Below are 14,916 nucleotides of genomic sequence, written 5' to 3'. Positions count from 1 at the left end.
TCGTATCGCCGCCGTAGTGGTGACAGTTTTAGCGGCAAGGCCCGCTTTTTGACTTGGTGTTTTACTTTTTTGAAACTTTAGTTCTTTAAAACCCAAATATATGTTCTTCTGAATGTGCGAAGTTTGACTCCTACGGACTTTTTTTGTTCTTTTCTCTCACGAAAAATGGGTGCGCGTTACAATCGAGGGCGCGGTAGAATCGAGTAAATACGGTAAATGCGGCAGAGGTGGGGGCTTCAATTAATGCCTTTCAGACCTGCAATTTGGGCAGAGAGTCCGAAAAATCGGACACCGAAGAGTTTCGGCATCCGAAATTTCGGACATTTTGATACACTGACGTCTATAGAGCTGGTGACCGCGCCGCAAAAGCGTCTGAATTTTCTAGCATGTCCGGAACATCGGGCGTCCGAAAAAGCGGCAGTTGACTGTAATTAAGGGGCCTGCTTCAGAAACATATTTTTTGTTTTTGAGCGTATCGTTATGAAACTTTCACAGATTACATATTTTTATGTGCCGATTTCAAACATGCAATTCTTGTTCGAATGCAACATGTAGTTTTGAAACTATTAAATAGTTTTTGTTTGCTAGGAGCAAGATTTATTCCTAAACTAAGAGCTATAAAAGAAATCAGCACATCACAGTAACCTAGAATGAATACTCTATATGCAGTTCTCACTATACAACTCGTGGAGATTGAAACGAGATGTGCAGACTGCGCAAAAAGCCTGCGCTTTTTGCACTATTAGAGATTGCTCGGCGACTACAGATGGATACAACTTAAGAGGGCCAGAAAGGCACCGCCCAGATGACTGAAGCACGACTGCAGATTGCTTCCATGACTGGGGCAGCTAGTTGCTTTAACACGATACCGTTCAGGGCACACTTGAAGAAAACCCACCTGTCAAAATTTAAAAAACACTGCTTTTTTATTGATTCATGTCAGAAAAAACTTCGTTCATTTGGTTTTGGTGCCAAGTTAGCTTCGTTAATTCGGATTGATGACAGCATTGAACCCTACGGGCAGCTGCCAGGGAACGGAAAATTCTTCGTTACATTGGGAACTTAGTAAAACCGGGTTTTGTTAGATTTAATTTTAACTCTGATACACTTTTGCTGCCACAGCATTGTCACGGTCCATAATTGCATGTAGAAGTTGTACACAGAGCACTATGAACTGGCATAATAACAAAACAATGATATTTTACTGCAAGTAAGTGTTTAATTCTGTTTCTGGCTATTGTAGGCCAGCAAAGGCACAGTGAGTGGCACAAATGTAATAAAGAAACAAACAGTTAAGAACAAAAAATATAAAAGAAAGATGTCTAAAATCACTCAAATGATCAAAGAAAAAGGCAGAAAGCCCGTTACTCAAGACTTATGAACTACAGAAATGTTAACGTTCTAGCCCTTTGCGGTTCTGACAGGCCCCTCACGACAACTCAATGCGGCCACAGCGGTCTGCTGTCCACACGCTGCCCAAATACCATGCCTGCCCAAAGATTGGACCACACACTGCCTAAATATCCCTGAAAAACAGGTACAATGTCAACCACAAAGGGTTACTTCCAGTGAACTAATGCATCTTATAAACTATACGAACAGTGTACGAACACCTAACAACACTACACAAAGAAGAATACTAATACAGCAAAAGCTCATTAATTCAGATTTCTAGGGACCGGAAAAAATGTTCGAATTAACCGAATGTCCAAATTATCGAATGATCGAAATAAACACACTAAATGCAAGTTTTTTCAACATACCTTTACTTTACAAAGTAATCGCGGATGCATGTCTGTTTTCGAGCAGAAAATCGCACGGACACAATTTTTCTGAGCCCTTCAAGGTGCTCAGCAGCTCGCATGCTGTCTGCAGTGCCAAAACAAAATTCTTCAAGGACGACGAGGGCCTCCGCGACTTCCTTCACAGTGCGAGGGGGCCCATGTGGCTCATGGTGTGGCTGCTCCTCTTCAGGCTCTTCGTTCTCGGATTCGTTGCCACATGCATCACTTCCTAGACGATTTGCTCATCAGTCAAACAGCCGGCAGTGGCAACGCCATCATCAATGCCGATATAATCCTCTAGTGTCACTGCATCAGGCATAACACTTCCGAAATCCTGCCCATCGTCGGCACTGTCGTCCGGCAACACTTCGGCATCGCTGGAGTCGGGTACAACAAAGCCACTGTGCCTGAAACAGTTGGCAATGGCGTGCGCAGGCGTGTTCTGCCACACATACGCAAGAATGCTAACTGCGCTCAGGAGACTCACGTCGTATTGTTTGCCGACGTCATGGCACAAGAGCAACTTCTTGTCGGCAGAGCCCATTTTTCAGGGCACGCAAAATTTCTACTTTGGTGGTGAAGTCCTTCGCCTCGTACTTGGGCCGCTTTGCCGGCGTTGCCATCGGCGGAGAATGCGTTCATACGAAAAGTCAGCACAAAAGCACCAGCAACAATCAAGCTAAAGCAGCCGTACTGAATCGTTCCTTGATAAAACGACGTTCAACGATGCAGCACATCAACGGGAACAAAGCAATAAAATGGCACCGCCAACAACACACGCGAAGAAAAGCCGTTCAACCAGCCTCAAGTCAAGCCAAGTCGACAATTGATGTCCATGGCGATGCTGCGTTTGAGCCTCACTTCTGTTCCGAATTGTTCTTTTTTCGTTTTCGAGCCTTGCCAGCGGCCCGAGAGTCGCCGAATTATCCGATTTGCGGTCAAATCTGTCCGAAATAACGAGCGCCCAGTCTCATAGAGTGATGCGTATATTTACAGGGACCAGATGACGTGTCCGAATTAACCTATTTTCCGAATTAATGAGAGTCGAATTAACGAGCTTTCACTGTACCAGTGGCGTAAAGAAAGAGAAGGGAGAAATAGACGGAAGGACAGGGAGGTTCAGTGGCTTAAAAGACCCACATTTTGAGACAAATTTTGCATGCTGGTAGCACGATGCGACACCGTTAACACATACCGAATAGGGGGTAGTGGGGGGCAGGGGGACACTCAGACAAAGAGGCATCACCACCGACCGGCAGCTAGTGCCGAAGCTGACGCCGTGGCTGTGGCTCCAGTCGACTTGGGTGGCAGACGCTGCCGCCACTTCTGAATGTCCTCGCGCCGCGCGTCGGGCTGAATCTGGTTGCGGACGCCGCCCAGCACTGTTGAGGTCGCCTCGGTGGCGACGATGATACCGGCGGCCATGGTGGGCGGGAGCTGGCGCAGCAGCCCCCCGACGGCCCCACTGACCCCCTTCTGGCGGTGCTCCTGCGAAGCTGCCTTCACCAACGTCCGTGCCGTGTCTCCCAATCCCTGCAAAGAGGCATCGGTCATTTATTTATTATTTTTTACACGAGAGTGTTTTATGGCGGAGTCCACCGAGACTTTCATGATGTATTCCCGTCACGGAAATACGTCAGCAAAATGCACACAATCAGATGGCAAAGAAAAAAAAAAACTAGAGAAAAGTTCCATAAACGGGAGTCGAACCCACAACTTCTCGGCCCGTGACGATAGGTGACTGACGCTCCAACCACTGTGCCACGGTCACATATGCGGGAGGCTTCATGAATGCGCCTTTTTGTCTTGCACTTTCCTCTCACAGTGCTCTTGGTTCGAGGGGTTGTTTCGGTGTCTGGGAGCAGTAGAGTGAAGTAATGCGTGGCCTCCGCGATTAGCTTCGGCAACGCGCAGTTGCACCATTGCTACAGCCGTCCCATTTGACGTGTTTCCGAAAGAAGTGTAATTTTGTCAACGTCTTACAACAGGAGCTGGCGGCTTTAGCCCAAGCCTCGCCCGCAGCATCCATTCACATTAAAAAATAGCTCTGCGACATTCGCCTGGCTGTCGCACCATGTTCCCCACTCGAACCATGAGAAATCACGGCCAGACTAGAGGGGAGACACAATGTGCGTCGCGTTTCCCGCCGCATTTCTAGCCCAGTCGTGGTGTGACCTTTCTGCTAACTCTGTAACATTCCGCAGAATGGCGACCTTAGCCCAAGTTCAGTAGGGTGCCTTCATTCGCGCTTTGCATCTCAGTAAAGAAGCTCAGCGTCCAATAACTGACGCTCCCCTGGCTGTCACACCGCTTTCTCCGATTACGCTCTTCTCGTGCGAATGAAACGGCCTGAGCAACAATAGCAACGGGTTGTTGCCGGAGCCAATCCCGGAGGCCACGAGTAATGCATCATGACACTAACGAGCACCAACTGCAAGCATTTTGGTAGTCTCAGCATGGTGGAGGCTTTCAATGGAATATTGTAGAAAACTCTATGGTCGGTGAAATGCGGCGTCCACGGTGATTCGATTCGGTGACGGCGCAGTTACACAATTCACCTTTCAAGTCAGCGTGTGACACCACCTCGCCAGTGTAGGGCCGCTTCCAAATGGACAGTGCACTGGCACAGACTACTAGGGAGTGCACACCTTGCCGTTTCTCTCCTCAGATGACGAAGCTTTGAAAGAGTGAATGTTGAGTTAGTGTTTATTATATGCACGTTGAAGCTATCTTTGCGCGGGATTCACCATATGCTGTGTCCAGGTGTATGTTAACTACTACAGCTACACAAAGGTTTAATAATGTTCACGGACGTTAGTCGTCGGGATGGAGATGTGCCAGGCATGCAAGCCATCGTGCACATTGTGCAATCGCTCGTACATCAATGTATAACAAACATTCAACTACTTCTGCGAGGACACGTTTCCCTTTCATGTTATACCGATTCATATTATGGAGGGATCAACCATGTTTTCTTTATTTACTTTACTGTTTGTCAACATGTTACACGTCAAGGGACAGTACGGCTAAAGGCAGATTGACTGCCTGACAATGGCCCTGGTTATGTAGTCCACCACCTACAGGCTCTATATCATGAGACCATCAATTTTAAATGTAGTGTTTTCTCGCATATAATCTGGACCCTGAACAATTCGCGGAAAACTTTCTGAAAATGATCCCTGCGTATTGCCGCGAAGCTAGCTTCCTTACATACCTGTGAAGCACTGCTGTGAAGCCACCATTGCAGACCGGAATTAGCGTTTTTTTTTGTCTTGACTTTAGCTCCAAATAAAAAAAGAAATTTGTGGGTTATACGCAAGAAAATATGACGTATCACTGTAATATCGTATCCCCCTAATCGCTATGACATATCACCATAATATCACTCCCAGTGCAAGCTGATGAGCCGGTTTAGGAAAGGTGGTCAAGTTCTTGCTTCAGTCACATGCAAGATATATGGACATGTGAGAAGTATGGTATGCTGGAACAGGCACGTAGGCAAGGGGGGGGCCCGGGGGGCCCAGGCCCCCCCCGAAATTCATCCAGCCTTCTATATTCCCGGGCAACTTTTGTTTTATTTTTGCCATGGAAATACTTTCTTTCGAACAATTAGGCCTTGGGCCCCCCCCCCCCCCCCCCCCGAAAAAAAATCCTGGCTACGTGCCTGTGCTGGAAGATGCAGTGTGGAATAACGGTGTCTTCGCCACTAGGTGGAGTCAAAAATGGTTTAATAACTCAGGAGTAACGAAACGTCCATTTCAGGCATACATTCCAAGCTGCATTTCAAGCGCACGCTCTCCTCCGGTGCCAACACCTTGTTCTCTTCTTTCTTTCACATTTCTTTTAATATGCAGAGAGAGACTCGTCTATAAATAGCCAGTGAGCTGGATCTACAGATCACACTTTTAGACATGTCACACGAGCGTCTGGAAGGCCTTCCAACCGATAGTTCGTTCACTCAAATGGCAAGTTCAAGCTGCTACTTGGAAGATTTCGAAGGCCGCCAAGTATTTGAGTCAAAGGAGCACCTTGCAGCTCTATTCAAAAGCTCTAAGGCCTATGAGCAACGAAAGTGGAAAACGGTGCAAACGTGACCTCTCGCACACAAGCAAGAGACAACAATGTATAAAATTTTTTCTTTCATGTCTAAACAAAAATAATTTTTTCTGCTTTTCAGTAAATTTTTATCATTTAACTTTTGATGGCATGAAAATGAAAATAAAGATCTACAGCACCATATAACTTTAGCGAGAAATGCCTGAACCATTGAAGAGCTTTTCAAAACTGCCGTGTAGGAGCGCCAAAAAGTTGGGGGACCCTTAAGCTTCGCCTTTAAGAGTTGAACGCAATAGCGAAATCCAGCCCCTAGTGCGCACTTCAACCACTAAGTGCATACTTATTAATGTGTATTGTTACACACACACACACACACACGCACACACACGCACGCACACACACACACGCGCGCGCGCCAATTGTACAGGTTTATGATCTAAAGAAGTGTCGCATGGCCTCCAAGATATACGCCACGCGCTCGCCATCTCGGAGGCCATGAAGAGTCTCACAATGCCTCACAGATGGCAGCACATTATCTAGCGTTTGCTGTTTGCTTGATCGACGGCTCTTCTGGAAAGCCGGCGTTGGCTTGATATGTTTTCCTGTCCATTTTTAGAGCTGTTTGAAAGTGCGTGTGCGTTTTTAGCGGCGATGGCTGCACTATCCCGGCCTTTTTCGACGTAGTTTGATGGCCTCCCAAATGCGCCTACAAATCGCCGAATGGGCTCGTTTTTGTTGTGACACCTGTCGAACAAAATGCGTTAAGGAGACTCCTTCCACTACATGGCATTTATGTAGTGTTTTTTTCCGAAGCAGCTGCAAGTAACATCGTGGCTTAGTGGTAGGACACCTGCTTGCCACGCGAACGGCCCGGGTTCGATCGTCAATGGGACCGAAGTTTTTATTCTTTATTTTATTTGCTTCTTTCTCGATTTTTCGCTCACGGACGATTTTTCGCTCACAACCAATGGTGCCGACACCGACGCCGACAGCGGAATTTCTGCGACACAAGCTCTCTAACGCTATCGCGTTAAAACTCCTTTGAGTTGACCGAGATGTGCAATTGGCTTTCCAAGTGCACCCATGTGACAGGGGTACGAGACAACCAATGACCGTGCTCACCACTGGCGTTACACTCAAACCTCATTATAACAGTCACACCTGCCACGAAAATAACTTCGTTATATCCGAAAATTCGTTATAAATGTTTATTTTTAGCACTATCTATGACAAGACTATTCTTCATTTACTTCGTTATAACCGATAATTCGTTATATCCGTGTTCGCTGTATCAAGGTTTGAGTGTATATGCAGACAATATCCCTTCTTTTTCTCAGCAGAAGTTTGCCTAATGAAGAGTTTATCTTTACGTTATACTTCAGGCTGCTGCACTCTTCACAGTCGTAACAATGTGACAGTATAATAACACGCTTCTCATCAAACATCACTGACCTCTGCAACCACTTGGTAGGCGTTGTTGACGCCGTCTCGAATGTCGACAGGCAGGTTGTTGGGGATAGCTCGGTGGCGTCGGTTCTGAGCTTCTATGTGCATGCTGGGGCCTGGCGACAGCATGTCATATGCCAGCTCAGCGACACCCTGCATTGATTGAAGAGTGTGCTTAGTCACTACACTGCGTTAAGTACTGAATTTTATACGTAGCATGCAATACCGTAGAAGCTATGCAACACGTTCAGCCATCAAAATGTATGACTCGGTATGTCTTGTGGTCGGCTTTCATTGTCTCAATCCTGTGTGTGAGGTACCACGATGGGCTACAAATGGAAGACAATGAAATGCTAATGGATCTAGAATAATGTTTTAACCGTGTATTGGAGGTCACTTATAAGTTATTTTTGACACACAAGACATTTTCATTTTTCACTCAAGGTAAGTAACGAAAAAGACACAGTTCTGGCTGGTTAAAACACAAACTAGTATTTCATTTAGTGCAAGAAGTCTTTCTAGTCTTGCACGCTGCACTGCTAGCGCTGCAAGCTAAATATTAAACAGAGTATAACTGGCATCCTGAAAAACTTCCACAGCGCTAAGCTCACATACAAACATGACTTTGAGGTAAGCTGAGCGTTGCATCGTCCCAATTCAGTAAACAGAAACTAGTTTACATAATTGAAAACAAAATTTGTTACCTGATACTGACTGCACAATCACAAATATAAATCCTAGCGACCACAGCTTTTTACTTTTCACTCCCATTTGCGTGAAGACGGTTATTAATGCATAAGAGTTAAGACTCATTGCGAGTGAAAAGCATGCACAAGCTGCCCATCTGAGATATCAGCCCCCACTAATGTAAAGAAAAAACAGACAAACAAATGAAACATAAAAAGCTCAAATTAAAGAAACACATAATGCTATGCATTAGAAAGGACTTCCACAGATTTTCGACATAAAGTCTAGGTTTTGACGAAAACTCGTCTGGCCAGGAAAGAGCATGGCTGAAGAAAACATACACTCGCCAACTAAAAAACTAGGGGTGTGCGAATATTCGAAATTTCGAATATTTTTCGAATAGTGTTTGCTATTCGATTCGATTCGCACTGAAATTTTACTATTCGAACTATTCGAAATTCCCAAAGACAAATGCAGTCAACGTCCTATTAAAAATGACCCCTTCAGATTTTCAATATGCTTCACCTCATCACACCCCCGTATTGCGGCAAAGCTGCCTTTCAAGCTCCGTTACGGTCGAACTTTGCCAAGAGACAAAGTCCGGTTGAAAGTGGTCCCTAGATTTTCAATATGCTTCACCTCATTACATTCTCGTGTTGCGGCAAAGCTGCCTTTCAAGCTCCGTTACGGTCGAACTTTGCCAAGAGACAAAGTCCGGTTGAAAGTGGTCCCTAGATTTTCAATATGCTTCACTTCATTACACCCCCGTATTGCGGCAAAGCTGCCTTTCAAGGTCCGTTATGGTCGAACTTAGCCGAGAGACAGTCAACGTCCATTTGGAAGTGGTCCCTAGATTTTCAATATGCTTCACCTCATCACACCCCCGTATTGCGGCAAAGCTGCCTTTCAAGCTCCGCTACGGTCGCAAATGTATTAACTAAAGAAAACGTTGGTTCCAATATGGAGATGAAAGACGTGGCAGAGTTGGGTGCTCAATTAATGCAATTTTGGACCTGAAATTTGGGCAGGAAGTCCCAAAAATCGGACGCCGAAGCTTTTTAGCATCCAAAATTTCAGATGTTCTTTATATCGACGTCGTAGGCAGATTTGGAAGTCCGGACTTGAAGGGAGCACACCCTTGTCCACCACATCAGTTGGGCTTCCACAGAATTTGAAAGAAGAGGAGAGGCTGAGGAAATGGCATCTCTGCCTATCACGTGTAAAGTGTTGTCGGCAACACTTTGGTAGCACCAAATCATGTACATAAATACAATTCGGCCTCTACATTGCCTCACTCTTGATAAGAAAGACAACTATGAAATATGACCCCACCAGTGCTTCATCAACCTAGCGAAAAGAAACACTTTCATGTTGCTATCTCACAAGAACATACTTAGGGATTCTCTGCAACTTTTTCTGTAATTTCACTTCGCATTATTCGAAAAATGTTTGAGAAATATTCGAAAATTATTCGCAATTATTCGATTCGATTCGCACTCAATCTTTATTATTCAAATTCGCTTCGCACCCAAAATTTTGCTATTCGCACAGCTCTAAAAAAAACCACAAGATAACACAATTGAGGTTTCGACACTCAATATGAGTGCCTTGTTCACAGTGCACCTGTATTGGGTGACGAAACGTCAGTTCCGTTGCTTTGTGTTCTTTTCGTTAGCGAGTGTGCATTTTTTTTCAGCCAGAAATCAAGACATCCAGCAGAGAAGCCCGAAACTATAATCACTACACCATGGATGCATGGGGCCCCACTGACTAGACACTGCATTTATGTCTCATGTTCAAACGATTTGTGCAATGCTCCTCCTGTTGGTACAATGGCCAACTTCAGAGTTATGCTCAGCCGTTTGAAGTTACTTTATGAATGAAGAACCCCTCGTTCTATATTTTTTTTTTACAAGCGTGACTAGGGACGCGTAACAGGCAATGCAGCAAAACTCGCTGGTGCTGACCTGCACGGTCTGGACGAGCTTGTTTGTGAGCTCGAGGCAGGCCATGGCAGTCGAGATGGTGAAGGAGTTGGCTCCACGCTGCAAGCCTCGCACGATGCGTCCGTCCCGCCGGTACTGTTCCACGGGCATCCACACCAGGTCCCGCAGGCCACTGACTGCATGAATCAGGTGGGCACAATGTTGGGTGGGCACGGTTGCCAGGTCTTAGGTTCAAGAAAATCCCGTTTTTTTTTTGGTTTTTTTTCGCGTTACTGAAGTTAGCTTCTTGTACTGCTGAATTATTCAAACATTCTCCCGGCGCTTCCCGCGCAAAAATAAAGGCAGCCTTTAGTGACTATATTTTGCTTAAAAGGTCGAATTTCAATTTAACAAAATTTCGATATAACAAAGTAAATTGCCCACTTTACTGACTTCGTTATACAGTTGAACCCCTTTATAAGATACACTGATGTTACGGATGAAAAATTCGTGTACACCGAGTGCAACTGGAGCCGAGGTTTTTACAAGCGGACATGCTTTCTTCAAGGCTGCAGCCTTGAAGAAAGCATGTCCACTTGCCAAACCTTGACTCCAGCCACACTTGGTGTCCACAAATTTTTACTTTCTTCAAGCTGCCATCTTCCCCTGAAGTTCTGCCTTTTTTGGATTTCCACTGATGTAGCAGACACCTGGGTATAAAAGACACAAGCGTGTGCCTACATCGAAATAGTGGTTGATCAGAACATAAAAACATGAGGTACCTTGCTTATAAGAGACTCCTCATGTAAGAGACAAGAACTCTCCCTGGTAATTGTCTCTGATAAGAAGGGGGTTCAACTGTAACGAGGTTTAAGTGTAGTTGCTGCCTTTTGCCTATTTGCACCTTAGAAGTACACTGCATGTGAGAGCCAGCTAACAGCAAGTTGCGCGTAACTCACAGAGCTGCACAAACGAGTGCATGGGCCCCACTCCGCCGAGCACGCTCGGCACCTGGTTCTTCTTGATGTCGTTGAGCCACTCGTTCAACGCGAAGGCGAGCAGCTTGTCGAAGCCCAGCAACCTGCAATCGAAAGTTGAACCAGGGATTGAAAAACAGAAGGGTGCAGCAACTACATTTGGCATCTGATGCACTGGTAAAAGCAACGGAGTTTTAACACAGGTAGAAGGCGAGACATCTAAAGATGTATGTAAAAAAGGGGAGGGCAGGAATGGCCAAAAACATGGCCATCTCCCTTTGACACTAAAGCCGAATTCTGAACTGATCAGGAACGACCTTTTCTTCTGCTTTCTCTTGTTCCGCAAGATTCCTTGTAGAACAAGAGCAAGCAGAATGAGATAAAGAACAAAAACTTGTTCCACAAGTAATCATTTGCTCTCATGGAATCATGCAGCCCAGGAGTTATATTCCGCCGAATCCTGCAGGTGCCTTTGGTAAAACAAAGCTGGGGTTCACTCTCAAGTGTCTCTACGTTGCCATGTAAAGTGTTTACATTTTTCTTTTTACAAAGTTTCACATCAGCGATATTTTGAAACTGGCTGGACAGATGCTTTCGAAGTATTGCACACTAACCAGTTAGTAGCAGAAGTTCCAATACATACGAGGTTTTTGTATATGCAGTAGACTCTCATTAAGAACCTGAAGGGACCAACAAAATATGATTCCACTAACAGGAGTTCCATTTACTGAGAAATGAACAGGGGTGCAAAGTACGAAATCAATCATATTAGAGGCGGTTGTTCCGTGTAAGGAGCAATCCCATTTAATTAAAAGATTTCTGTTTGCTGAGAGTCTACTGTAGTTCTTGCATGGAGTTCACATCCTTTAAACTTCACATATGCTGCTCAAGCATTGAAAATTCTTAGTCCCATACTGTTGCTGTATGCTCCACTGCAATTCTACGAGATGCAAGAAAGGTGGAAAAACTAAAAATTTTCGATTGGGTGGGCCTAAGTGGCACCCCGCAAGATGTTAATGTTGATCCCCTAATATTCATCCAAATCTAAGTACACGAAGGTGTACTTATGTTTGTACAGGAACTGCAACCTCAGTCAACAAAATGCTGTTGCCAGCAAGTTGCATTATTCGATAACGACTGTCAGGAACCCCACAGACAGATGTGTCATTTTTCTTTTTTCAACAAAGGAAAAAAGGTGTGGGTGAAGAACAGCCAGAGCTTACCCCTGCCTCGTTTGTAGCTTCTTCAAGGTGATCTCGAGACAGTTCAGTTGACCAAGACCCATCAAGAGGCCTGCCAGCGCTCCCTAAGGAAAGAAAAAAAAAAAAGATGGTTGCAGGTTAAGCAGTAAGAAACAATGCATGAAAACTTCATGAAAGACTGCTTGGAAAGGTACTGCAATCGCACAAGTGTATGGCTGAAATATCCTTAAATAAAGCCAACAGACATGACAAATTTAACTTTAAAAACTGCATGATTGCAGAGGGCGCGCACAAAGTGTGGGAACGCCGTTAGTCTTTTTTTAAGCTAGAAGGTTGAGCTGCGTTCAAGAGCGAGTTGCTTGAGCTGGATTACACTGTTATGAAGTGGATTACATGGAGATATTAGGATTGCATTTTAATTATAATAGATATTTTGCAAGCACGTTATGCTCAAGACAATGAGATATGAGAGTTAACACAGCATGCCAAAGAAGTCCAAGCTCACCTGTTCCATGGCTACCCTCTTGCCGTGGTAGTCTATCCGAATCGGAACGTCCGGCGTGAACACGAACGACCTGCGTCGAAGGGAGCATCCATGTATACAGTGCGAATTCCAAATTCACCGAAACTTCAACATAGTATTAGTAAATATGCCACATCCTGGCAAATCAGATCTGCCCAAGGCCAAAAGGTGGAGGAAGGTTTGTGAAAGAAAACAAAAATATCTAATGATTGGTAGCATGAAGCTACCAAGGAAGTGTACAAAGGAAACTGCAAAGGATTTCTCAAAAGTAGAGTCGCAGTTGATGAAAAATTCATTTTGTTCCTGAACTGGAAGAACTTTCCTTCTGAGAGGGTACTGCCCTTCTAAGAAATGTGTATCAACTCTCCTTGTAGCTTCGTGCTGCATAACAGGTGATGCAAATGTTGTCCCTTTTGTGTTGCATCTCGCTTCTTCTACAACAAACTCTTGTTAAATGGAACCTGGCGCAACCAGGAAGACATGTTCTGTTTAATTATGAGTAGGCATGTGTGAATATTTGAGCACTTCGAATATTTGAACGAATATGACAGCATTCAAATTCGCTTCGACACGAATTTAAATTATTCAAAATGAGCGAATAGGCGTATATTAGACTGTATGTAACCCCCCTGTAAAGGTGGTTTCACTGCCGAACAGGTGTTATGCCGTGAAAACACCCATCCAGTAAAAATCTGCACTGCCACGAAGCCCCACTTCAAGGTTAAATGAACATACACTCAAACCTCGATATCATGAACACGGACATAACGAATAGACCTTTTTCAAGCAATCCCTAGAACCCTCGGCGGGCGCGCGAAGCACTATAGAAAAAGTGTGTACGGCGAGCCCGCCGGCTGTTCCTGTCGCTCGCTGCTCGTTGGCGCCGTGGGAGCACCAAACGAAAAAAACGCGCTGCCGCTGGTTGACTATTATTGAAATCCTTAATATTACATATGTCTGAATGTACCTGCATGTATCTCCACGCATGAAATGTGAAAGGAATGATGCAGTCAGTGTAGGTATTACCGAGCGGATGTATACCGGATGTAGCATTTAAGCGACATGCGAGTTATCACGTGCCGATACATGCAGTCAGAACATGCTATCGTGAGCAATGTGAGCTGAAACACCGAATTCGTATTTATTCAATGATTACTTGTTCACAAGCCACTATGGCATTTAATGCCATAGCAGCTCGTGATCGGGTTTAAAGGAGCACTGACACAAAAATGTTGCACCTTGTTTTTTTTGTTGCAATAGATAGCTTATGATCCACTTATCACGGCTGCAAACCTCGTTTGTGCGAGTGCGTGACGGTTATTTATTTAGAAACGTTTTTAGAGCGCCCAGTCGCAGTTTCGGTTCCAAAGAGCACCGAGCTAGGCAGCACTACTTCCGGAGGACGGGTAAACACAGCTGGCCACATGACCACGCAAAATTGTGACGTAGGCGACAAGCGAGAGCGGGTGCGGCGGGCGCCGCACTTACGGTTCATCTGCTACGCCAGTTCGTCTGACGCAGGACGCTTCGAGCTGCTTGCTTTTTGATCCTCGTTTTTCATGCTAGAAGTGCAGACGTCGTCCGTGTTGTTGCCAGGCATGGTTCGAGCAGTCAATAGAGCATTTTAGTCTGTCCGGCATTAAAAAAGGCATCGCGTAAAACCAAATAAAGTGTCCCCAAGGTGGCACTAGGTCAAGTGGCGCCAGCTATGGAGGATTAGAAACAACTAACAAACGCGTAATCTATGTCCTCCGAGCATTCGTAAGCGCCCATTTCGACTCGTTAACCCTTCAGCATCGATTATTTGACTATGGCTCTCAAAAACGGCACAGAATTGGGACGAATACATGCTGTCGAAGCTTAAGGACATGAATCTAAAGCAAATGGAAGCATCAGTTCGGAGCTTACAAGCTACAGAGTGCACGGCGGCCACTTGCTAGATTCGAAGGTGGAGCACAACGCTTTTGGGCAGTGCGGCCATGTTTTTCGGAGGCGCGAATGCCTCGCCAGAGAAGCTTGCAGTGCATGTTGGACAGCCTCGCACGTGCGGCGACGGCCGATGTTCTGCAACACCACGCCGTTGCGGCAGGCTTGCCGCTTACGTGAGCGGGCCATAACATCTGCCAATGGCACAACGAGCGAACAGCGGAAGGGAGCAAAACCAGCACACGCAAAGCGCAGGCACGGAGGAAGAAATGGCAGGTAGCACAAGCGCACAAGCTCAAGGGCACAACCAGCAACCAGCCCACACAACTCGTGACGTAGGTTGTGTACATAAATCCGCCGCGTTGATGTCGGCTCGCAGGTGCTCGCATC

General features: G+C 45.5%; 1 protein-coding gene across 1 annotated transcript in view; it reads right to left on the bottom strand.

Annotated features, from left to right (window-relative positions):
• LOC119375202 (autophagy-related protein 2 homolog A-like) overlaps positions 1-14,916 on the bottom strand; it is a gene marked incomplete in the record, with an annotated part of 106,976 nt that overhangs the window by 6,705 nt on the left and 85,355 nt on the right. Inside the window, 6 exon segments of the mRNA XM_049411193.1 lie at positions 3,038-3,317; positions 7,293-7,439; positions 9,941-10,095; positions 10,858-10,979; positions 12,099-12,181; positions 12,583-12,652. Of these exon segments, the coding sequence (XP_049267150.1) occupies positions 3,038-3,317; positions 7,293-7,439; positions 9,941-10,095; positions 10,858-10,979; positions 12,099-12,181; positions 12,583-12,652 (857 nt within the window).

This window comes from Rhipicephalus sanguineus, chromosome 11, assembly GCF_013339695.2.
Source record: "Rhipicephalus sanguineus isolate Rsan-2018 chromosome 11, BIME_Rsan_1.4, whole genome shotgun sequence".
In the NCBI taxonomy this organism is placed as follows: Eukaryota; Metazoa; Arthropoda; class Arachnida; order Ixodida; family Ixodidae; genus Rhipicephalus; species Rhipicephalus sanguineus.
Note: the sequence above shows the minus strand (reverse complement) of the source record. Positions and strands in the feature narration are given on the sequence as shown.